At 59.4% G+C, this 23,778-nt stretch overlaps 2 protein-coding genes across 3 annotated transcripts; one reads left to right on the forward strand and one right to left on the reverse strand.

The window, feature by feature from the left end:
• Positions 1-12,821: 12,821 nt before the first annotated feature.
• Positions 12,822-15,378, forward strand: LOC101010225 (tryptase alpha/beta-1). 2 transcript variants are annotated; one of them, XM_031662560.1, is made up of 6 exons: positions 12,822-12,881; positions 13,067-13,127; positions 13,282-13,453; positions 13,563-13,828; positions 14,822-14,985; positions 15,056-15,378. In XM_031662560.1, the coding sequence occupies exons 2-6, from the start codon at positions 13,067-13,069 to the stop codon at positions 15,218-15,220; spliced, it is 828 nt and encodes a 275-aa protein (XP_031518420.1). In that variant the 5' UTR covers positions 12,822-12,881; the 3' UTR covers positions 15,221-15,378. The 2 variants fall into 2 exon arrangements, with proteins under 2 accessions (XP_031518420.1, XP_031518419.1); XM_031662559.1 differs by lacking the exon at positions 12,822-12,881 and having other exon boundaries at positions 12,885-13,127.
• A 2,261-nt stretch (positions 15,379-17,639) lies between these two features.
• Positions 17,640-22,603, reverse strand: LOC101010589 (putative serine protease 29). The gene is given in 9 exon segments (XM_009195628.4): positions 17,640-18,029; positions 18,113-18,276; positions 19,039-19,301; positions 19,396-19,532; positions 19,535-19,580; positions 19,744-19,807; positions 19,909-20,075; positions 21,329-21,417; positions 22,484-22,603. Coding segments are annotated over 9 exon segments (1,215 nt in total). The 3' UTR covers positions 17,640-17,864.
• Positions 22,604-23,778: the final 1,175 nt, after the last annotated feature.

Below are 23,778 nucleotides of genomic sequence, written 5' to 3' on the forward strand. Positions count from 1 at the left end.
ATCAGGACGGCGTGGAGGAGGGACGCTGCGCCTTCCCATCCAGATACGGAGGAAGTGGGTGACTCAGACCCAGGGCCCCCATGTAACACGTGCCCCCGCCACCCTGATGCCCTCTGTGTGTGGGGCTGCCAGGCAGGCCCCGCCGAGGGCTGAGCACTGGAGGCTCGCAGCTCCGCCTGTCAGCTGGTGGATCCCAGCACCGGAACGCACCACCTTCCCGCTGGTGGGATCAGCTGCCCTGTCCCGGTGCCAGGAGGCCTTCAGGCACAGCTGCACCCAGGCGGCCTGGCTGCCCCATGCTACAAGACCAGTTGCCCCGAAACCTGTTTCCCCAAGAGGGACACGGGATGGGGAACTCATGACCACGGGCCACCCTCCAAGAGACAGGAAGGTGCCCACGGGGTGGGGACATGACAGGTGTCATCTCTCCTACGGACTCCGAATCCACGGGGGTGGGGCCAGCCCTCCTCGACTCACTTGGTGGGGGGCTCACAAGAGACCCCCTTGTCAGATGAGGAAACAGCCTTCAGAGGGGACAGCACCGAGTGTCCTCAGCCAGGAAGGGGCCCTGCTCTGCACCCTCGGTATGAGACCCAAGTCCTCCTACAAGTCCTCAGTGTCCACCTCTGGGGCTGTCCGTGCGGGTCCCCTGGTCTGCAGGTGCCTCATTATCATGGAATCTGAGCTTCATCCGCAGAAGGAGGAGCAGACGGGACTGGGGTGTGACCCCAGGAGACCCAGCCCGGCTCCCCACGGACTCACCCCAGCCCCAGCCCAGCTCCCCACGCACTCACCCCAGGAGACCCAGCCCAGCTCCCCACGGACTCACCTCCAGCCCAGACCCAGCTCCCCATGGTCTCACCCCTGGTCCCAGCTCCCTGTGCTCTCCGTCCATCCAGCACTGACACTGTCCCTGCAGGTCCGTCCACCCCACCTCCCAACTCCCCTGGGCCTGCTGGTCACTGAGGCCTCCAGCCCACCTCCTCCCCTTCTGAGCCCCAGAACCCCCTGCCTGTCCCCCGACTGCCAACACAGGGCCACTCCAGGGCTCCCCCTGCCCCCACCCGGCCTGGGACCGGCCTGGTTTGGGGCTGACGCTGCACACCGAGGCCATATCCACCTGAACTCTTTCCAGGCAGCATCCCCCGGGGACAGGCAGGGGTGGCCCAGACCGCTCCTGCTCACGACCCTGCTCCTCATCCACTCTCTGGACAAACCCCACAGGCCTCCACCTGCCCCGTCCTGGTTCCATGAACGAGGCCCACAAGAGGGACCCTCAGGAGCCCAGGAAGTGAGGGGATAGGGTGATGGGGGACACCAGGGATAAGGGTGGGGCAGGGACACGGGAGACACCAGGGTTGACAGTGAAGAAGAGACTCAGGGGACCCTAGGGCTGGGGGAACCCAGGACACACGGGGCTGTGGTTGGGGGAACCCGGGACACACGGGACGCCAGGGCTGGGGGAACCCGGGGACACACGGGACGCCAGGGCTGGGGTGTGCAGAGGGCTCTGGTACCCCCGCGTCAGGGGCTCTGGTCACTTCTCCTAGGAACGCTCGGATGGGGTCAGGCCTGGGAGGTGGACCAATCAGCACCGTGGGGATGCGAGGGCTTTGATTGGCTAACACTGGGCCCATCAGGGCGAGTCCTGGGTACCCTGCACCGATCCCGGCCCCTCACCTGGGGTGCTGCAGGGCTGGGTCCCAGGCCATTGACAGACATTGGGAAAGAGGCCACACGGGGCAGTGTCCCTGAGAGAAGGGTGGGGAGCCGGGTTAGACGATAGTGACATGTCAGGACTCAGTGCAGCAACGGGAAACAGCCCCAGGAGCTTGTGGGCTGGGGAGATGGACATTGGCATGTGGAGAGGCCCAGGCAGCAAGGACTCATGAGACAGAAAACTGGAGAGGAGAGAACGGTACAGATGCTCGGAGGCATCCGCAGGGGGTCCCCCTGGTGTCCTTGGCCCAGTGCCGGAGATGCAGAGAGACGCAGAAGTCACATCAGAAACAAGAACCACCAGAGAAGATGGGCAGAGGAGTCCGGGAATGCCCGCAGAGCTGGGAATACCACGTGTCCCCACCGGCCGAGTGTAGAAACCTTGTCAGAGGCAGGCATTGGAGAGTCCTCAGAAGGGTATCGAAGGGTTCCAAACTGCAGACGGATCCAGATGATTGCAAGTAACTTAACTGCCTGTGAGAACACATCCCAAAATGATGTCAAGGAATATAACACAATCCAGCACGCAACAGAACCCTCCAGAGAGTATTCACAAGACGTGGGGGCTACTCAAAAGCAGGCGCCCGGGTGCGGTGGCTCACGCCTGTAATCCCAGCACTTTGGGAGGCCGAGGTGGGCAGATCATGAGGTCAGGAGATCGAGACCATCCTGGCCCACATGGTGAAACCCCGTCTCTACTAAAAACATAAAAATTAGCCAGGCATGGTGGCACATGCCTGTAATCCCAGCTACTCGGGAGACTGAAGCAGGAGAATCGCTTGAACCAGGGAGTCAGAGGTTGCAGTGAACCGAGATTGTGCCACTGCACTCCAGTCTGGCAACAAAGCGAGACTCTGTCTTAAAAAAGAAAAAAAAAAAAAGTAGGCATGAAAAAGATTGACCCTCCAATAAAAAAGTCAGTCATGGCCAGGCATGGTGGCTCACACCTGTAATCCTAGCACTTTGGGAGGCTGAGGTGGGCGGATCACAAGGTCAGGAGATCAAGACCATCCTGGCTAACATAGTCAAACCCCATCTCTACTGAAAATATAATTAGCCGGGCATGGTGGCGGGCACCTGTAGTCCCAGCTACTCAGGAGGCTGAGGCAGGAGAATGGCGTGAACCTGGGAGGCAGAGCTTGCAGTGAGCAGAGATTGCCCCACTGCACTCCAGGCTGGGGGACAGAGCGAGACTCCATCTCAAAAAAAAAAAAAAAAAAGAAATGTGAAAGGAAATTCTTCAGAAAGAAGATAAAACATGAAAATCTAGACCTAAACTAAGGGAAGACAAGCTCTGGAAATGGAAACAGCTGTGACTGTGTAAGACGGTTTTCTCTCTCAAAAAACATTGGAAAGAGAATTGACAGTTTGAAGCAACAACAGTAAAGCAAGTGCAGGTATTGTGTGGTTTATGGAATACACACAGGTGTGATGTGTGCTACAGTAACAGAAGGATTCAGGGGAGACTAAAAGCAGGTTGTCCCAAGGTGAAATTGCACATGAAGTTGTATGGCGTTTTGGAATTCATACACTTTATTTTTTATATTATTATTATTATTATTATTGAGACAGAGTCTCGCTCTGTCGCCCAGGCTGGAGTGCAGTGGCGCCATCTCGGCTCACTGCAAGCTCTGCCTCCCAGGTTCATGCTAGTCTCCTGCCTCAGCCTCCCGAGTAGCTGGGACTACAGGCGCCCGCCACCATGCCTGGCTTTTTTTGTATTTTTAGTAGAGACGGGGTTTGACTGTGTTAGCCAGGATGGTCTCGATCTCCTGACCTCGTGATCCACCTGCCTTGGCCTCCCAAAGTGCTGGGATTACAGGTGTAAGCCACCATGCCCAGCCCATACACTTTATTTTTTAGAGCAGTTTTAAGTTTACAGACAACTAGGCAGATAGTACAGATAGTATAACCCCCACGCCCTCCCCCACACACAGTTTCCTGTGATTAACATTTTGCATTAGTGTGGTGCATTGTTACAGCTGATGAACAATATTGATACGTTATTACTAACGCCCACAGTTTACATGAGGGTTTACTCTCTGTATTGTACATTGTGTTCTGAGGGTCGTACGTGGCAATTGCACAAGTCATGTGTCCACCATTACTGTATTATACAGAATACATCCACTGCCCTCAAAATCTCGTGCTCCATTGCTTCTCCCCCTCTGCAACCCCTGGAAACTATGGATATTTTCATTGTCTCTGAAGTTTTGATTTATCCACCATAGATGATACACTGTTAACTTTTTCCGACTGGCTTTTTTCACTTTTTTCACAGTTAAGGCCCCTCTATGTCTTCTCAAGGCTTGATAGCTCATTGCTTTTATTTGCTTTTATTTATTTATTTATTTATTTATTTATTTATTTATTTATTTATTTTGAGACGGAGTCTCGCTCTGTCACCAGGTTGGAGTGCAGTGGCACGATCTTGGCTCACCACAACCTCCAACTCCCTGATTCAAGTGATCCTCCTGCCTCAGCCTCCCGAGCAGCTGGGATTACAGGCATGTGCCACCACGCCCAGCTAATTTTTATGTTTTTGGTAGAGACAGGGTTTCACCATGTTGGCCAGGCTGGTCTCTATCTCCTGACCTCAACCTCGTGATCTGATCCGCCCGCCTCAGCCTCCAGCAGTGCTGGGATGACCGGCGGGAGCCCCTGCGCCCGGCCGGGTTGCTTGTGCTGGGATGACAGGCATGACTACGCACCCGGCCAGGTTTCTTGTTCTCTTTAATGTTGACTTTAAGAGTTCTTGGTATATTCTGGATAATCATCCTTTATCAGATATGAGTTTTGCAAAGATATTCTCCCAGTCTGTGGCTTGTCTTTTCATTCTCTTAACAATGTTTCTTTAGAGCAGAGGTTTTTAATTTTTTTTTTTTTTTTGAGACGAGGTCTTGCTCTGTTGCCCAGGCTGGAGTGCAGCGGTGCAATTCTAGCTCACTGAAGCTTCAACCTCCCAGGCTCAAGTGATCCTGCCACCTCAGCCTCCCGAGTGGCCACCGGTCTGTCCGGTTTGGGGACAGTGCTTTGCCCTGTGAGCCCAGTTCTGAGATGGCTGTTCAGCTGCATTTCATTTTGCCCAGCGTCTCCGATGTGGTTGTGAGGATGGACTTGATGACTTCCAATCCCTTTGTATGTCCGAGTGGGAACTGAATGTATAGATATATTTTTTATTGAGAGAAAATTAAATACACAGAATGCACAGACCTGAAATGTCCAGTTCAATAAATTGTGATGATTCCACACCTGTGTAACCATGGCCCAAAGCAAGATGTATCACCCCAGGGTGTCTGCTCCCCGCCCCTTCAGGCGGGTGACCGAGAGGTGAGGAAACACTGTAGGGTGATGAAAATGGCCCGTGTTCCTGTCGCTCCACCTACGAAGGGCTTTGAAATTTCCTTCCAGCTAGATTTGTCCTTTTTGGTGCAGAGATCTTGCGTGCCTTCTGTTAAATGTATTCCTGGTGTTTGACTTTTTTATTGTGTAGTAAAGGGTACTGATGTTCGCATTGATCTTCCAATATTCATGGCTGGCATTTAGAAATAAAATAATACTTTTGCGTATTGGTTTTGTATCTCGCAGCCCCGCTAAGTCCCTTATAGTCCAGGGTGTGTGAAACCTGGATTTTCTATGCAGCGATCGGACGTCTCCCTCCGGAGCGCTGCACTTCCCCGAGTCTCCACCAGAGGGGGCCCCTGACCATGCAAAGCGGAGCCCGGGCGCGGCCGAGGCGGGCGCTGGGAGGAAGCCGGGGCGGGGCGTTTGTGGGAGGGCGGGGCGTTTGTGGGAGGGCGGGGCGTTTGTGGGAGGGCGGGGCGGGGGCGGGCAGGGGGCAGGGCAGGTGCGGGGAGAGGGCAGGGCAAGTGCAGGGAGGGGAGGGGAACTTCCAGCGCTGGAATAGGCCCTGCGTGTGACCGTAGCAGGTAACTGCGCCCTCTCTGCCTCAGTTTCCCCACGGGGAGAAGAGACTGCACTGGGGTGCGAGCCCAGGCTGTGCATGCCTGGAGCGGGGTCTCCCTCCAGGCCTATCCTGTGGCCATTGTCCTCCACTCCCCTGGGAGGAGGGAGCTGGAAGGGCTCATGCAGGTCAGGGGCCAAGGGTCAGAGGTCGGGGGAGGAAGAGCCACTGAGGCTGGCACAGAGATCGCTTAGCCACCAGATGCAGGAGACAGCCAAGAGGAGGACGAGTTGGAGGAGGAGGAAGAAGCCCCCCAGAAGGGGATCCTGGGGAGGCGCCTGAGCCCCCAATGCTGGGGCCGGCTCACACAGGCAGAGAGGAGGGTGTAGACCTCTGGCCAGTCCGGGAAGCTGTAGCTCTTGACCCAGCTCATGACACCAACCTGCCCTCAGGAACCATGCACCTGGCAGACCGGAGGCCCTCCCGAGTCACCCTGAGGGCAGAGAGGGCAAGGACTAGCAGGTGGGGGGTCCAGTTTCTGGGCTCCAGCACCGCCACGCTCCGTGCCCAGCCTGGCTCATCAGGTGGCTTTCGTGAAAGACTCAGGGAGTGCCCACCACACACCCACGGAAACGGCCAGAAGCTTTCTAAACAGTCAAGCTCTGCTCACTTCTCCGCCCCACCCCTTCCCTTTCCCTCCGATAGATTCGGTCCTAAAGCCTCGCGTGGGGCGAGTCCCAGGGTGGACCTGGGGCGCCACAGCCACACTGGCCCAGAGTGGGGGGCACACGGGGGATTGATGAGATCAATGAATTGGGGGTGGAACCAGCTCCCCACTGCTGGAGAAGGCAGCCCGATGGGAGAGGAGAACAGAGTGAGCCCTGTGGGGTGGAACCACAGCTGAGGCACTGTGAGAGCTCATGGTTTTCATTATAGAGATGGCCGTGTAGATGTGTACGTGGGAGTGTGTGTGTGTCAGTGTGTGAGTGTGCATATGTGAGGGTGTACATACGTGTGTATGTGTGTGCATGAGTGTGAATGTGTGCATGTGTGTTCGTGTGTGCATGTGAACATTTATGTGTGTGCATATGTGCATGTGAGTGTGCACACATGTGTGTGTGTGAGTGCATATGTGAGTGTGTCAACCAAGTACATGCATGTGTGGGCATATGTGTGTGCACACACATGTGTGTATACATGTGTGTGTGAATGTATGAGTCCATGTGTGCGTGTGAGCATTCGTGTGTGTATATGTGCATGTATATGTGTGTGTGCACACATATGCATGCATGTGAGTGCATGTGTGAGTGTGCATGGATCTAGTATGTGCATGTGTGTGCATGTGTGTGTGCACACGTGTGCATGTGTATGAATGCATGTGTAAGTGTGCATGGATCAAGTGTGTGCATGCGTTGCATATGCGTGAGAGTGTGTGTGTGTGTGAGTGTGCATGGATTAAGTGTGTGCATGCGTGTGCATGTGTGTGAGTGTACATGTGCACACATACATGTGTTACCTGGCTCTGTCCCCTGAGAAGGGCTGCGAGCAGTGGCACCCGAGAGCAATGGGTAACCCCTTCACCTAGATCGTGGTCTCTAAATACCATTGGCCACCGACAGGAGCTGGGCTTCCTGGAGGAATGCCTGGCACAGAGGCGGATACGAGAGGAGCCCATGAGAATCTTGTGGGAGGAAAAGTTCAGAGTCGGAGACGTGTCAGACAACACAGAAGCCAGCTCGCAGGAGCTCCCAGTGTCCGCATCAGGGTGAGTTTGCATATTATAAAATGATTGGGAAAAAGAAATTAAAATAATTGAATAAAACGAGAGACCATGAATCCACACAGTTATAAATAAGCAAATGAATACATAGAGAGTCTGATGAGAACTCGGCTGGTTACAGGGTCTCAAGGAGTCTCCCCACGAAACATGTAGTCATCACTAAGGGAAGGAGCAGCTTCCCGGGGAGAAGCCGGGCAGATGCCCCTCGCTCAGGAGATGAGAGGGGACGTCCCAGCACCTGGAGAAGTCGACCGTGCACGCCCTCAACAGGAGGCAGACCTCAGAGCCGGGTCTGTGATGTTCCTGCCAAACGGGTATCCCCTCAATCTGACCGTGAAAAAATATCAGCCCGGCTTGAGGAACGCGCCACAAAAAGATGGCCAGAAATCTTCAAGGGTCTCAGGGCCAGAGGAGCCGAGGAAAGACCGAGGACCTGTTCCAGAGCCCAGCGTGCCTCCTAATCCCAGGCGGGACCCTTTCAATCCAAGGACATTATTGGGAGACTTGATGGACTTGGATTTGGCAATTGAGAATTACATGTCAGTAGGATGCCCACAGCTACCTCAGGGCTTGCTGGCTATACGGCGGAGCTACGGGAAAATGCCTCTTCCTTCCCTCCTTCCTTCCTTCCTTTCCTTCCTTCCCTCCCTCTCTCCCTCCCTCCCTCCTTCCTTCCTTCCTCTTTCTCTCTCTCTCTTTCCTTCTTTTCTTCCTTCTTTCCCTCCCTCCCTCACTCCCTCCTTCCTTCTTTCCTTCCTTCTTTTTTTTTCTCCTTTCTTTCTTTCTTTCTTTCTTTCTTTCTTTCTTTCTTTCTTTCTTTCTTTCTTTCTTTCTTTCCTTCCTTCCTTCCTTTCTCTCTCTCTCTCTCTCTTTCCTTCTTTCTTTCTTTCCTTTTTTTGACTGAGTCTTACTCATTCCAGCCTTGGCTGTGAGTCAAGAGCTCACTGCAGCCTTGACCTCCTGGAATCAAGCAATCCTCTCACCCAAGAGGTTGAAGCTGCAGTGAGCCGAGATCGCGCCACTGCACTCCAGCCCGGGCGACAGAGCGAGACCCTGTCTCTAAGAAAAATAAAAATAAAATATTACTGAATTATGGCTGGGCACAGTGGCTCATGCCTGTAATCCCAGCACTTTAGGAGGCTGAGGCGGGTGGATCACCTGAGATCAGGAGTTCAAGACCAGCCTAGCCAACGTGGTGAAACCCCATCTCTACAAAAAATACAAAAATTAGCTGGGCATGTTGGCTCATGCCTCTATTCCCAGCTACCTGGGAGGCTGAGGCAGGAGAATTGCTTGAACCCAGAAGGTGGAGGTTGCAGTGAGCTGAGATCGTGCCACTGCACTCCAGCCTGGGCAACAGTGTGAGACTCTGTCTCAAAAAAGAAATAAAATAAGATAGATAAATAAAAAATAAATATCCATGAGTCAATGCTGATTAAAGAAATAGTTGAAGAAGTAAACAGTGGAGGGAAGAGGCCAGGCGCAGTGGCTCACGCCTGTAATCCCAGTACTCTGGGAGGCCAACGTGGGTGGATCACGAGGTCAGGAGATCGAGACCATCCTGGCTAACACGGTGAAACCCCATCTCTACTAAAAATACAAAAAACTAGCCGGGCGAGGTGGCGGGCACCTGTAGTCCCAGCTAGTCGGGCGTCTGAGGCAGGAAAATGGCGTGAACCCAGGAGGCGGAGCTTGCAGTGAGCTGGGGTCACACCACTGCACTCCAGCCTGGGCAACAGAGCGAGAATCTGCCTCAAAAATAAATCAATAAATTAGTTAGTTAAATGGGGGGAAAAGACAAATTTCCACGCAGAGTTCAAAATAAAGTCACAGCCCTCCCCTCTCGCGGGGGTGGAGCACAGCAGAACCCCCAACCCCCACCTGGCTGCTCAGGGGACTTCCTTCCAAACACTGCAGCACTGAGGCCGACAGGGAGGCGCCGCACGGTGAGGAACCAGCTATGCCTGAGCCGGTGGTAAATCAGGTTGACGACTCCCGACCCCACGCGACTCCACGCGGCCCCACGACAGGGGCAGGAAGGCACTTCGCCTCTGTGCTCTCCCTCCCAAAACCCACAACCTCAGGCTAAGCATGAGAAAAACGTCAGACAAATCCCCATTGACTGGCACTCTACAAAATCGCCGACCAACCCTCCTCACAACGGTCAAGGTCATCGAACGCAAGGGAAGCCAGAGAATTGTCACAGCCAAGAGGAGCCAGAGGAGACAGGAGGATCCGGGGCGAGGTCCTGGGACAGGAACAGGGGGTTAGGGGAGTAAGGAAATCCAAGTAAGCTCGGGGCTTTAGTCACCATAACGAATCGTGCTGACTCGTTCATTACGGCCAACGAGCCTTTTCCTGAGGAAGAATGGGAAGTGGGCCCGGGCCACGCGGATAGCACTTTTATACTATCTTCGAAACTTTTCCATAAATCTAAACCTGTTCTGAAATAAGAAGTGTGTTTTAAAGAAAGAAAAGACACAGAAATACTTCTAGGCCCAGCAGCCCTGTGGAGACCGCTCAGGCTCCCGTGACAGCCACCCTTTGAGACGTCCCCGTCCCCACATCCGGCAGCAGGTCCCGTGCTCGCTCGGCAGATCAGATGGGGACCGTCTCCTGGCCCAGCCTGGACTGGCCCTTCCTAACCGTCCTGGCCGCCCCAGCCTGATGACCCAGCTGATTAGGGGCCCTGGGCAGTGCCCGGGACTTTCCTGCCCCTCTCCCCAGATCCAAATCACAGGCCAGGCTGGAGGGTCCGGCTGAGACTCTCTAGGTCAGGGATCTCCTCTTTGATGTGGGGAAACTGAGGCATGGGGGGAGAGTTACCTGACCACCCACCAGGAGACGGCGACCAGAAACCTGTACGCACAGGATGTCCCAGAGGCCCACCCTCTGGTCCGGCCTTTCCTTCAGGGCAGTGCACCCACTGGGGGTGGCCAGCCCCATTCTCCACCCGGTGCCCCACCAGGGGCTGGCCCTGCCTGGCAGAGGCTCTCTGGACATCACCAGGGCGCCTCCTCTGGGCATCTCAGAGGTCCCCTGATCCTTCTCATTTGGGATCCTGCTCTAAGACAGGGACCTGCAGTGCCATGAAGAAGTGACCCCAGTGCCTGGGCTCCGCCACACGCTGGCAGGACAGGACCCAGAACCAGGGCTGGACAGCACGGGGGTCTGGCACAGGGTCCTTCCCCCTGGATCCCGGGGCCCCAGCTAGGAACCTCCACGGAGGCCAGGAAGCCCCGCTGACGCTCGCTCGCTCACTCCACATTCCGAGGCAGAATCTCCGCGAGGTCGAAGGGCACCGTCTTAGGGCCCTCGACGGACACCCCGGCCACAGCATCCCCTCAAGCCCCCAGGACACCACCACCCTGCGATGCCGGCTCCCGCGTCTCAGAAACCCCTGTGAACTGGAGTCACCAAATGCTTGCTGGGTTTATTTTGCGTTTTCATTCTGAACTGCATGGAACCCTCTTGAGCACAGAGGATCCTTTCCACTGTTTTCCTGAATTGTGGGTTCTGTCATTGTTTTTATATGTTGCTGGTTGGGCATGACTAGAGTTCAACTTTCTGCTGCTGGACGGCAGAGGTAGGATGCGGAGCTTCCTGAGAGGCTCCGGGGCAGGCCCCACAGGTCCATCCACCTCCCCCAGAACCCAGCCCTGCAGCACCCCAGGTGAGGGGCCGGGATCGGGGCAGGGTGCCCAGGACTCGCCCTGATGGGCCCAGTGTTAGCCAATCAAAGCACTCGCATCCCCACGGTGCTGATTGGTCCGCCTCCCAGGCCTGACCCTGTCGGAGCTTTCCTAGGAGGAGGGACCAGAGCCCCTGACTGTGGGATGCCAGAGCCCTCTGCACACCCCAGCCCTGGCGTCCCGTGTGTCCCCGGGTTCCCCCAGCCACAGTCCCGTGTGTCCCCGGGTTCCCCCAGCCACACTCCCGTGTGTCCCCGGGTTCCCCCAGCCCTGGCGTCCCGTGTGTCCCCGGGTTCCCCCAGCCACAGCCCCGTGTGTCCTGGGTTCCCCCAGCCCTAGGGTCCCCTGAGTCTCTTCTTCACTGTCAACCCTGGTGTCTCCCGTGTCCCTGCCCCACCCTTATCCCTGGTGTCCCCCATCACCCCATCCCCTCACTTCCTGGGCTCCTGAGGGTCCCTCTTGTGGGCCTCGTTCATGGAACCAGGACGGGGCAGGTGGAGGCCTGTGGGGTTTGTCCAGAGAGTGGATGAGGAGCAGGGTCGTGAGCAGGAGCGGTCTGGGCCACCCCTGCCTGTCCCCGGGGGATGCTGCCTGGAAAGAGTTCAGGTGGATATGGCCTCGGTGTGCAGCGTCAGCCCCAAACCAGGCCGGTCCCAGGCCGGGTGGGGGCAGGGGGAGCCCTGGAGTGGCCCTGTGTTGGCAGTCGGGGGACAGGCAGGGGGTTCTGGGGCTCAGAAGGGGAGGAGGTGGGCTGGAGGCCTCAGTGACCAGCAGGCCCAGGGGAGTTGGGAGGTGGGGTGGACGGACCTGCAGGGACAGTGTCAGTGCTGGATGGACGGAGAGCACAGGGAGCTGGGACCAGGGGTGAGACCATGGGGAGCTGGGTCTGGGCTGGAGGTGAGTCCGTGGGGAGCTGGGCTGGGTCTCCTGGGGTGAGTGCGTGGGGAGCTGGGCTGGGGCTGGGGTGAGTCCGTGGGGAGCCGGGCTGGGTCTCCTGGGGTCACACCCCAGTCCCGTCTGCTCCTCCTTCTGCGGATGAAGCTCAGATTCCATGATAATGAGGCACCTGCAGACCAGGGGACCCGCACGGACAGCCCCAGAGGTGGACACTGAGGACTTGTAGGAGGACTTGGGTCTCATACCGAGGGTGCAGAGCAGGGCCCCTTCCTGGCTGAGGACACTCGGTGCTGTCCCCTCTGAAGGCTGTTTCCTCATCTGACAAGGGGGTCTCTTGTGAGCCCCCCACCAAGTGAGTCGAGGAGGGCTGGCCCCACCCCCGTGGATTCGGAGTCCGTAGGAGAGATGACACCTGTCATGTCCCCACCCCATGGGCACCTTCCTGTCTCTTGGAGGGTGGCCCGTGGTCATGAGTTCCCCATCCCGTGTCCCTCTTGGGGAAACAGGTTTCGGGGCAACTGGTCTTGTAGCATGGGGCAGCCAGGCCGCCTGGGTGCAGCTGTGCCTGAAGGCCTCCTGGCACCGGGACAGGGCAGCTGATCCCACCAGCGGGAAGGTGGTGCGTTCCGGTGCTGGGATCCACCAGCTGACAGGCGGAGCTGCGAGCCTCCAGTGCTCAGCCCTCGGCGGGGCCTGCCTGGCAGCCCCACACACAGAGGGCATCAGGGTGGCGGGGGCACGTGTTACATGGGGGCCATGGGTCTGAGTCACCCACTTCCTCCGTATCTGGATGGGAAGGCGCAGCGTCCCTCCTCCACGCCGTCCTGATCTGGAAGGATAAATGGGGAGGGGAAAGCCTGCTGGGTAGAAGGAACAGGGAGCGGCCAGGGTAAGTCCCCACTCTCAGAGACCCTGACATCAATGTCACCCGGAGCAGAGTGGCCCAGCCTCAGACTCAGAGCACCAAGACCCAGGCCCCCCGTGCCAGTTCCATTCTTCACCCCACAATCTGCAGCCCCCAGCCCTGCCCCGTGAGCCCCGGCCAGGCCCACGATGCCCCTCCTTGCTCCCCAGATGCTGAACCTGCTGCTGCTGGCGCTGCCCGTCCTGGTGAGCCCGGCCCACGCGGCCCCTGGTGAGTCCCAGCCGGGGTCCACCCTGCCCCTCACCACATTCCACAGGCCAGGGCCTGGGTGGGTTCTGGGGAGGCCGGGCTGGCCCCCACACAGGGAAGGGCTGGGTCCAGGTGGGGGGGCTGCTTCCTGGTCCTGAACTGGCTCCTGCCCCAGCCCCAGGCCAGGCCCTGCAGCGAGCGGGCATCGTCGGGGGGAAGGCGGCCCCCAGGAGCAAGTGGCCCTGGCAGGTGAGCCTGAGACTCCACGGCCAGTACTGGATGCACATCTGTGGGGGCTCCCTCATCCACCCCCAGTGGGTGCTGACCGCGGCACACTGCGTGGGACCGTGAGTCTCCCGGGGCCTGGTGGGGTGGGCGAGGGCCGGATGTGTGCCCTGGCTCCCAGGTACTCCTGGAGGCTGCCCAGGGCTCTGAATGGGAGCCTCCGCTGGCCAGGGACGTCAAGGATCTGGCCGACCTCAGGGTGCAGCTGCGGGAGCAGCACCTCTACTACCAGGACCAGCTGCTGCCGGTCAGCAGGATCATCGTGCACCCGCAGTTCTACACTGTCCAGATCGGGGCAGACATCGCCCTGCTGGAGCTGGAGGAGCCCGTGAACGTCTCCAGCCACGTCCACACGGTCACCCTGCCCCCTGCCTCGGAGACCTTCCCCCCGGGGACGCCGTGCTGGGTCACCGGCTGGGGCGATGTGGACAATGATGGTGGGTCCGGGGACAGCGGGAGACTGGGCCAGGTGGGCACCAGGTCACAGTCACGGGCCAGCCCCTGGGGTGATGGGGTCCCTCGGGGCGGCTCAGGGAGGGGGACTCTGGAGGCCAGGATGAATGGAGGGGGCGGTGGCGAGAGGCAGCCGGTGCCCTGCGCAGAGTTGGTGAGTCCAACAGGCCTGGGCGCCCCCCAACCGCAGGGCTTGGGCAAGTCCCTTGGCACCTCCGTGCCTCGGTTTCCCCTAGCCTGAAAGGGTGCACTGAAAGTTCGTACGTCGCGGACTTGCTATGTGAGGAGAGAAATCACAAGGGGGGTCTTGCTGGAAGGAGAGAGACGGGTGCTGGGATGAGACCCGCCTGCCCTCCCTCCCTGTGCCACGGTCAGCTCAGGGGCCTGGGACTCGAGGTGGTGGCAGGTGCTGTGGGGGGCTGGACGAAGCTCACTCTGACCCTCCATGAGGCACATTTTCACTTCTAGTAGGTCTTGTCCCCATTTTGTCCACAATTCAGAGCAAAGCTTTGGGGCCTGAGCAGCGGCCCTGGGCTGTGACCTCGGGGTCACTCAGAGGGGGCCAGAGCCACAGTCCTGCTCTTCCACCCCACACAGAGGAGAAGCTGAGCCCAGGGCCCTGTGTTCCCCTCCACTGTGGGTCTGACCGTGGACCGTGGGCCCAGCCCAGACCAAAGTCAGCTGAGCCCAGGGGGAGACAGGGGCCCAGGCCCTGCACTCCTTTGCCATGGAGCCAGCCTGGCAACCTCCAGGGCCCTCCCCTCCCTTCCCCAGATGGGGCTTGAATGAGGCTGGGACCCAGTACCAGCCTCAGGGGAGGGGCCCGGCCCACACTTGCCGCCCTTCCCAGGGGCCGCAGGCACAGAACGGTGCTGGCCACATGGCGCTGTCTCCTCGGCCCATGACTCGGCCGCCAAGTCCACGCCGCAGCAGCCATCTGGCCCCAGGCCCGGCTCCACCTGCCGCTCTGCCCACAGTGCGCCTGCCGCCGCCGTACCCGCTGAAGGAGGTGGAAGTCCCCATAGTGGAAAACCACCTTTGCGACGCGGAGTATCACACCGGCCTCCACACGGGGGACAGCTTTCGAATCGTCCGCGACGACATGCTGTGTGCGGGGAGCGAAAAGCACGACTCGTGCCAGGTGGGTCCTCGTGTCCCCCACCCCGATCCCCGGAGCCTGGCCGGCGAGCGCTGAGCCGTGACCTTCGCAGGGCGACTCCGGAGGGCCCCTGGTCTGCAAGGTGAATGGCACCTGGCTGCAGGCGGGCGTGGTCAGCTGGGGTGAGGGCTGTGCCCTGCCCAACCGGCCCGGAATCTACACCCGTGTCACCTACTACTTGGATTGGATCCACCGCTACGTCCCCGAGAAGCCCTGAGCCAGGCCTGTGTCACCCGGGCCAGCAGAGGGCCAGCCCCTCCTGTCCAAACCACCACTGCTTCCGACCCAGGTGGCGACTGCCCCCCACACCTTCCCCCATCCTGAGCCCCCTCACCCACCCTGAGCCCCCTCCCCTACCCTGAGCCCCTCCTCCATCCTGAGCCCCCTCCCCCATCCTGAGCCCACCCCCAGGCCCCCCTGCCCCTCCAGCCCTCCCCCGCCCAGGTAGCAGGTGGTGAACGCCAATCCTCCCAAGTGCTGACTCTCATTAAAGTGCATGATGAAAAGCAGGTGTGGCCGTCACTGTGTTTCTGGTCGTGGGTGTCACGTGGGAGGAAGGGTCCAGGCGTGGCCTGGGGCAGCTGCGGGAGCTGCACGGTCCTGGTCCCCAAGGCACTGTGGAGCGGGGCCTCCTCAGCAGCCCTGGTCGGCGAGTCGGGGCGCTGGTGGCTCCCGGTTTGGAGGAGGAGCAATTAATTTCGGTCTCCTCACGGCAGAGGTAGGCGATTTCTCCCTCAAACACGGAAGCCTGCCGCGGCCGCACTGAGGGTGTAAGTCCTCGGCTTCCTGTCTGGGTCTTGGTGTCCTGTGAGTCGCACAGATCAGGGGCTGCAAGGGAGGGACTCTGAATGCTTCGAGGGCAAAGCAGGGTCCAGCGGGGTCCGGCTGGGAAGGGACATGGCTCGGAGGACTTGGGAATGGCACTGATCACTGCCCCCCGCCTGTCTTAGAAAGCCCAGGGAGCGGGGCCGGGCGCGGTGGCTCAAGCCTGTAATCCCAGCACTTTGGGAGGCCGAGACGGACGGATCACGAGGTCAGGAGATCGAGACTATCCTGGCTAACACGGTGAAATCCCATCTCTACTAAAAATAAAAATACAAAAAACTAGCCGGGCGCGGTGGCGGGCGCCTGTAGTCCCAGCTACTCGGGAGGCTGAGGCAGGAGAATGGCGCGAACCCAGGAGGCGGAGCTTGCAGTGAGCTGAGATCCGGCCACTGCACTCCAGCCTGCGCAACAGAGCGAGGCTCCGTCTCCAAAAAAAAAAAAAAGAAAGCCCAGGGAGCCAGGGCAGTGTGGTGGGAGGCCCAGGAGCCCCCTGGGAATTGGCGGGTACAGCTGGACCCTGGACCCTGGACCCCATCTGAGAGTGCTCTGGGACGCAGGCAGTGGCCACGTCCCCTGAGGCCCTGGGCTGTGTCCGGCAGGTCTCACCCTGGGTTTAGAGCAACCACAACCTGGCCTGGGGCTCCCCGCTTTCTCCCAGGAAGGGAAGTGTGAGGAGCATAGCAGGCAGCCACATCCCTGGGAAAGAAAGGGCAGTGCCCTAGCCGTTCACACCCCGGAGCCTTTCCCCACTGCCTTGGAGCGCGGTGACTGCCTTGGAGCGCGGTGACTCCCCCGGCCGGGGTGCCCCTACCTGCTCTGCTCTGCCCCACTCCGGAAAGACCAGGGATGTGGGAGAAAGTGTAAACCTGGATGTGGTTTCTGCACGGAGGCTCAGAGCCTGGGTTTGCCCTGAAGCCCTTGCCCTGTGGGGATCCACCCCACCCTCACCCCCGGGAGTGACAGGCAGGGCAGGCGAGGGCAGGTGGGAGGGTGAAGGCCGGTCCCCCAGCCACTCACCTGCAGAAACTTCTGTGGAGGAGCTGGGGGCCCCCCACCCACTAGACCCTCCCTTTTGGCCTTCCACCTCTTCTCTGCCCTGCAGAGGTCCTGGAAACACAGGGGCAGAGCAGGAAGCCCCAGGTTTGGGGGACCCGGGGGAGCTGATGCCGGAACCACACATTGACCTGCAGCCTGGGGTCTGGGCGCTGAGTCTGCCCGGTCCAGGTGCAGAATGAACAGGGCGGGAGGAGGGACAGGGCCGCTCTGGGCGTCACCTGCCCCTCAGAGCACTGCTCTCCCTGCCCACACTGGCGTGGCCCTTAGAGGAAGCGGCCCAGGAAGCCACACCATGTGGAGGCTCGGCCTCTTGCTGCCGTCCACTCCCGTCTTGCCCTGCATGGCAGTGTCTGAGCTCTGGGACCCGACGCCTGGTACAGGAGGGAGTTGGGGCAGGACCCTAAACCTAACCACTGCCCTGGGAGGCCAGGGCCCAGGGACACGGAGGCCCCGGCACAGGAGGGGCGTGCAGTGTGCGGGCCTGGGTCCCCCAAGCCCCCACCCATCGCGCCTCCATCTCCGGTGAGTTTCTTGCCTTGGTTTCCTCATCTGGAAGCTGGCATTGAAGCGGCACCCATGACTATCTCCCCCAGAGGACGGGAGACGCACGTCCACGCAGAGCCCGGACCATGAATGTTCTCCGCATCTCCACTACCATAGCCGAAATGTGGAGGCCTCCAACAGGAGGTGGCTGAGCAAACCGTGCCTGCTGCAGCTCGGAACGCAAATCCACCCCACAGAGACGCCACACACTCTGCCCTTTCTCAGCTCTTTAATCAGACAGAGACGCAGTGAGGCCCTGCCCTCCCTTCCCCGGCAGCTTCCCCACCCCAGCATCAGGGAGGTCCTGCGTGCTGAGGAGCCAGAGAAGTCGGGCTCAAGCTGGTGGCCTGTAGCAGAGGCCGAAGCGGAGATGGCTGGGAGAAGGAAGGTCCGGGTCCCTCCTCAGCTGACCCAGATGGGAACCCAGCCCGGCCTGCTCAGGGCAATTCCCCGACTTGCTTCAGGATCCAGGGCACGTAGGTCTGGACGCGGGCGTAGACGCCAGGAAAGTCCCGCAGGGCGCAGCCGTAGCCCCAGCTGACCACCCCCACCAGGCGCCAGGACCTTCGCACCCTGCAGACCAGAGGGCCGCCAGAGTCGCCCTGAGGAAGGGAAGGAAAGGGGTCACCGCTGAGCTCTGTGGTGGGAGCAGGGCGGGTAGGCAGGGCGGGCCCGGGGCACTCACGTAGCAGGAGTCACGGCCCTCGCTGCCGGCACACAGCATGTCATCCAGGATGAGCTGCCGGTCGCCAGTGTGCCCGGAGGCATTGCGGTACTGCTGGTCACAGATGGCGTTCTCCAGCACCTGCACGCTCACCTGCTGCAGGCGGTAGGGCGGCGGCAGCGACTCTAGGGGGAGAAGTGACCCGGGCTGGCACAGCGGAGACGCCCCTGCCATCCACCCAGCAGCCCCAGTGCCTCCCCTGGGTGGGAGGGAAAGTGGCTCCCCTGCTGTGAAAGGCCCCTTGTCCCTGGGTCTCAGGCTCCCGGCCTGAGCATGGTGTGTGGGACCCCAGGAGGTGTGAGGGCTCGTGTCTCCCTCCAAACTCCCAGGGCTCACAGTTGGACGGACCAGAGAAAAGCGGAGGGATGAGTTTTTCTGGGTTTTTTTTCCCCCTCCAAAAAATGCCTTTTGATTTTGAGATGTTTTCATTTGTGATGGGTTTCTTCTTTTTTTTTTTCCTTTTTAGAGATGGGGTCTTGCTATGTTGGCCAGGCTGGCCTCAAACTCCTGGGCTCAAGCAATCCCCTTGCCTCTGCCTCCCAAAGTGCTGGGATTACAGGCATGAGCCACCAAGCCGCCCCCCCCACCCCCCAAAAAAAAAGAGTAAAAACCTTTCTTAAGTAGAAAAAAATGGGAAGAATTTTCCCCTCCGAATATTGAGTCTGGGGCTTGGTCTGGCCATTGGCAGTCACGGGACCCCCGAGTCTCCGGGCCCGGGCAGCACAGAGCTGTAGGTAAAGCAGCCGGAGGTGCCAGCCCAGCCGTGAGCAGCTCCGTCTCTCCCCTTTCTGGAACTCACCCCCCCGCCCCCACCCCCCCGGAGCCCTGGAATGAGGCGTTTTGGGCCCACAGCCTGAGTCCTTCCCCAGCCCCCACACAACACGCACCGAACATCTTGATCGCGCCCCAGCCGGTCACCCAGCACTTGTCCCTCGGGGTGAGCTCCAGCTGGTAGATCGAGAGCTGACCGCCCTGACGCTTAGCGGCACAGATTACGGGTTCAGCTGAGCAGGGCCACGCCCGCACCCAGCCCCAGCGGGTGACGTAGCTGGGGTGGACGATGATCCGGCTGACGTCCAGCAGACCCCGGCCCCCGTACAGATACACGTCCCCGGCGTGGATCCGGTAGGTGGACGGGTCGGTGTCCTTCCTGGGGGAGGACGGACCCGGGCTGCTCAGGGGGCCTGGACTGCGGCGGCCCCACTCCTACCTCCCCTCGCTGGGGTCCCTGGCCCGGGACTCACTGGAAAATGCAGTGGGCGGCGGTCAGCACCCACTGGGGGTGGATGAGGGAGCCCCCGCAGATGTGCACCCAGGAGGCCCACTGGTAGCTGTAGATCCTCAGGCTGACCTGCCACGGCCACTTCCCCTGGGGGGCGTTCAGTTGTGGCCCCCCACGATGCCCACCAGGTCATTCTCGGGAACGGCACTGGGAGCACCGGGAGAGGTCAGGGAACCCAGCCTCTGCCACCAAGCCTCGCCCCTCGGCCTGCCTCGGGCAGAAGCTGGCCTGTGCACGCAGTGCCCTGGACCTCGGTGACACAGGTGGCAGAGCCTGGGAAGGGAGTGGCTGTGTGGGGGTCAGGACTCACCTGGGCTTCCTGGCGCCTGCAGCTCCCAGGGAGGAGAGACGGCCAGGAACAGCAGCAGCAGCATCTGTGGGGAGAGGGCGGGGTGTGGGCTGGGGACTCAGACCTGGGATCAGGGGTGGGGGCCAGGAGCCACCCGCAGGCATCAGGGAGGGGATGATGCCCTACCGTGCGGGCACTCGGCAGCTCTCTCCCCGGCGGGCACTCGGCAGCTCTCTCCCCCAGCCCCTCGGAGCCCCTTTATCCTCAACCGCAGGAAGTGGGCAGCTGCCTGGTCAGTCCTCTCCTCAGAGGAGGGCGCAGGGGGAGTGGCCTCTCGTTCAGCCACTGGGTCGCTGTTCCCACCGGCATCGCCAGCCAGAGTAGAGCCAGCAGGGTTAGGGGAGAGAAGGGTGTCTCAGCTGCGACTGCAGAAGCACCAACAGGTTCCCGCACTGCGGGCGAGGCAGGTCAAATAGCGTCCCCACCTTGAGCCGCCCCTGGCGATGCTCAGAGTCAGGTGGCCAAGATTGCGATGCCCAGGGCAGGTGGTGACAATGTTGACAACGTGGGCAGAGTCCCTGCCCTGGGGCTGCACAGAGGGCTCCCAGCTTCCAGAACTACTGCCCACAGGCAGATCAGTGCACAGAGACCGAAAGCAGTGGGGCTTCACCAAGGCCTGGGCCCATGACCTGAGGCCAAATCATCACTGCACGGGTAGAAACCGGGCCCAGGGGAGCCAAGTGCTGTCCATGGAATCCAGCACCCGGGACCCCATGGCCAACCCCAGGCTCTGTCATCCCAGGTCCACACAGCGACCCAACCCTGGGCCCAGCTCTCCTCTGCTGGTGGCCAGGGCAGACGGTTCTCTTCCTCACAGAGACACCTGTGACCCTGGCCCATTGGAACATCCTGGCAGGTGCAGTGTGGACATCACTGCAGGGGGCTGGAGGGGCCCCTCCCCAGACTCCACGCAGGGCTCCATAATGGAATTCGCCCCAACTCTGGGTAGGCCGAGCAGCTCAGCCAGAGGTAGCAGAGTCTCCTCCTCCTGGCTGGAGCCCCCAGCTCGTTGCCAGCCCCACCCTCCGTCCCCTTCCTCATCCACCAGGAACAAGCCTCTCCTTGGTGACTCAGGAAAGCACTTCCAACCCCAGCTCAGGCCCTTGCCCGCTGAGCTCCGAGCTCTGAGTGGCCTCTGGGTGGCTGGTGATGCCAGTGGTCACAGTGACTGAGTCCTCGGAGCTGGCTGTGCCTTGGGAACCACAAGGAAGGTGGCTGGGGAGACAGCAACTCCAGGCCTGGTCGGCCCAGCCAGGGAGTGGGGGCAGGTCCCTGAGCCTGCTTTGGGGTCCCAGGGCCAGGGTTGTCCTGTTCTCAGTCTCCCGTCTTCATTCAGGGGGCCTGGGCAGATCAAAAATTGAGTGGGACAGAGGGACAGAGGGGTCTCGGAGCGGGGCATGGGATAGCCAGGGTGCTTGGCTCTGGGGCAGCCCACTCTGGGCGTGGCGGAGTGTGGGTGGGTGGAGTGGCCAGAAGCTGCTGGGATTTAGGACTGGGAGTCTGAACCTGGGAGGCTTTGGGACAGCCCAGGCAGGGCCGAGCCCACCGCAACGGCAACGCTCCTGCGCCCTGCTGGTGCTCTGCACCCCGGCAAATGCCCAGGAGAGACTGGTGCAGGCAGATGTCCCAGTAGCTCTTCCAAGAAGGAATAGTGGGTCAGCGGCCCTCGGGGGAGAGGGAGAATGGAGATGGCAAGGCTGACGTCCTCACACCCCCACCTCGGCCTGGGGCTCACTCCTGGGAAGGCCACCACGGCACAGCCAGGGACACAAGGGCGGGACGAGGGCCAGCTCTTGAAACACCCTGTGTCCTGCTTTCTGTGCTGACCACGGAGGTGCGGGCCCATCCCTCACAGACGGTCCTGGCTGCGGCTGTTGGGCAATGGCAGCTGGGAACAGGACACCTGTTTCTCCTGATAGGGTCAGGACCAGACCACCATGAGAGCGTTTGGTGATAGGATCAGAGGAAGGACTGAGGGCCGTGCAACCGTTAAGACTGGGGTCAGAGGCCCTGGCCAATGATAGGGTCAAGTCCAGGCCTGCGGCCAGGGCGCCCGAGCCCAGGGACATCATTAGGCAAAGGATGTGGCTGCTTCAGGCCAGTGTTGCAAAAGGGTTGGGCTGGAGGAAAGACCAGGCAGAGGGTCCCAGCTCAGGGGCCCAGGGGCCTCAGAACAGAGTGTGCAGAGCCCGAGGTCACTGGGACGTGGGAGATGAAGGGCTCATGACCACGATTCTTCCATGTCCCAAGGTCACTCAGCCTTTGTGTACAAATGGAACCCTGGTGTCCATCAGTCTGGCTTCCCTGGTGTGGGAGTCGCCTCAGACCTGCAACGCCCTGCACGCCTGCTTCCCGGGGTCCTGGGAAGACGCTTCCTGGGCACAGGGTGGAGTCTGCTCCTCGTCCCGGGCGTCTGCTGGTCTTCCCCTGGCACCCTGCACCGGGTGCCCTCTGCTCACACTGGGCACCCTCAGACAAGGCTGAGCTGCACTTCCTGGTTTGGGAGACCATTTCCCAAAGGCGTTTTAATGCAGCCATTGAGTTTGTGATGAGCTTAAAACCCACATCGATATGACTTGAAAAACCAGAAAACATTATCTTCTTCCAACGTGAAATAGTTTTTAAGGTAAAAGACCTCGGCCAAAATACGTTTTTGAAGTAGAAGTTCTGCATAATTCTATACCCTGCAGTCCCCGCCTACCAATCGCCACTTCCCCGCATGACACACGGTGTTCACGAGAGAAAGCTCTGCGGTGACGGTGCTGTGAACACTTCCCTCCCTGCTGACGACCTGCAGGAGAAACGTCGTGCCTAATGGCATGTCGTACCCGGCTGTATGGATTTAGGGAAACTTATTTCACCCGTTCTCCATGGACATTTAGGCAGTCTCCAATAATTTGCTGTTATAAACAATAATGGGAGGGGCCGGGCGCGGTGGCTCACGCCTGTAATCCCAGCACTTTGGGAGGTCGAAGTGGGCAGATCACGAGGCCAGGAGTTCAAGACCAGCCTGGCCAACAGAGCAAAATCCCATCTCTACCAAAAGCATAAAAAAAAATTAGCCAGGCGTGGTGGCGCACACCTGTCATCCCAGCTACTCGGGAGACAGAGGCAGAAGAATTGCTTGAACCCAAGAGACAGAGGTTGCAGTAAGCCCAGATTGCACCACTGCACTCCAGCCTGGGCAACAAAGCGAGACTCTGTCTCGAAAAAATAATAATAATAATATGAATGTTCTTGCGTGTACAGAAGATATATGCTTGTCCCAGTTAATTACGCACAATGCATAATGCTCAGTCAGGTGTGTCTGAGTCCAAAATGATACCCAAACTGAGATCACTGAGCCATTGAGATCCACCCACTTACCCATCCGCCCATCCATCCATCCACTCACCCATCCACCCATCTATCCACTCAACCATGCACCCATCCATCCACTCACCCATCCAGCCATCCACTTACCATCTATCCGCCAACTCACCCATCCATTCACCCACCTTCCTGACCACACACCCACTCACCCATCCACCCATCTATCCATTCACTCAAACTTGCACCCATCCATCCACTCACCCATCCAGCCGTCCACTCATCCATCCATACACCAATTCACCCATCTGTTCACCCATCCTCTCAACCACACACAATTACCATCTACCTATTTCCACGCACGCATTCAATGCACTTTACTTTACCATCTAATTTTACTTCATTTCACTAATCCACCCACTCACTCATCCATTCACCCATCCACACATTCATTCACTCACCCACTCATCCGTCCATTTTTTTTTTTTTTTTGAGACAGAGTCTCACTCTGTGTCCCAGGCTGGAGTGCAGTGGTGTGATCTTGGCTCACTGCAACCTCCGCCTCCTGGGTTCAAGCGATTCTCATCCCTCAGCCCCCAAGTAGCTGGGACCACAGGTGTGTGCCACCATGCCTGGCAAATTTTTGTAATTTTAGTAGAGTTGAGGTTCCACCATGTTGGCCAGACT

The sequence above is a fragment of the Papio anubis genome, unplaced genomic scaffold, assembly GCF_008728515.1.
Source record: "Papio anubis isolate 15944 unplaced genomic scaffold, Panubis1.0 scaffold749, whole genome shotgun sequence".
NCBI lineage: Eukaryota > Metazoa > Chordata > Mammalia > Primates > Cercopithecidae > Papio > Papio anubis.

What these genes read in the sequence shown, in the direction of transcription:
- LOC101010225 (XM_031662559.1), top strand. Translation starts at nt 13,046, where the DNA reads ATGCCCCTCCTTGCTCCCCAGATGCTGAACCTGCTGCTGCTGGCGCTG. An exon ending in CCCGGCCCACGCGGCCCCTG is followed by an intron (nt 13,128 to 13,281) that starts GTGAGTCCCAGC and finishes CTCCTGCCCCAG; the next exon opens with CCCCAGGCCAGGCCCTGCAG. An exon ending in GGGCGATGTGGACAATGATG is followed by an intron (nt 13,829 to 14,821) that starts GTGGGTCCGGGG and finishes CTCTGCCCACAG; the next exon opens with TGCGCCTGCCGCCGCCGTAC.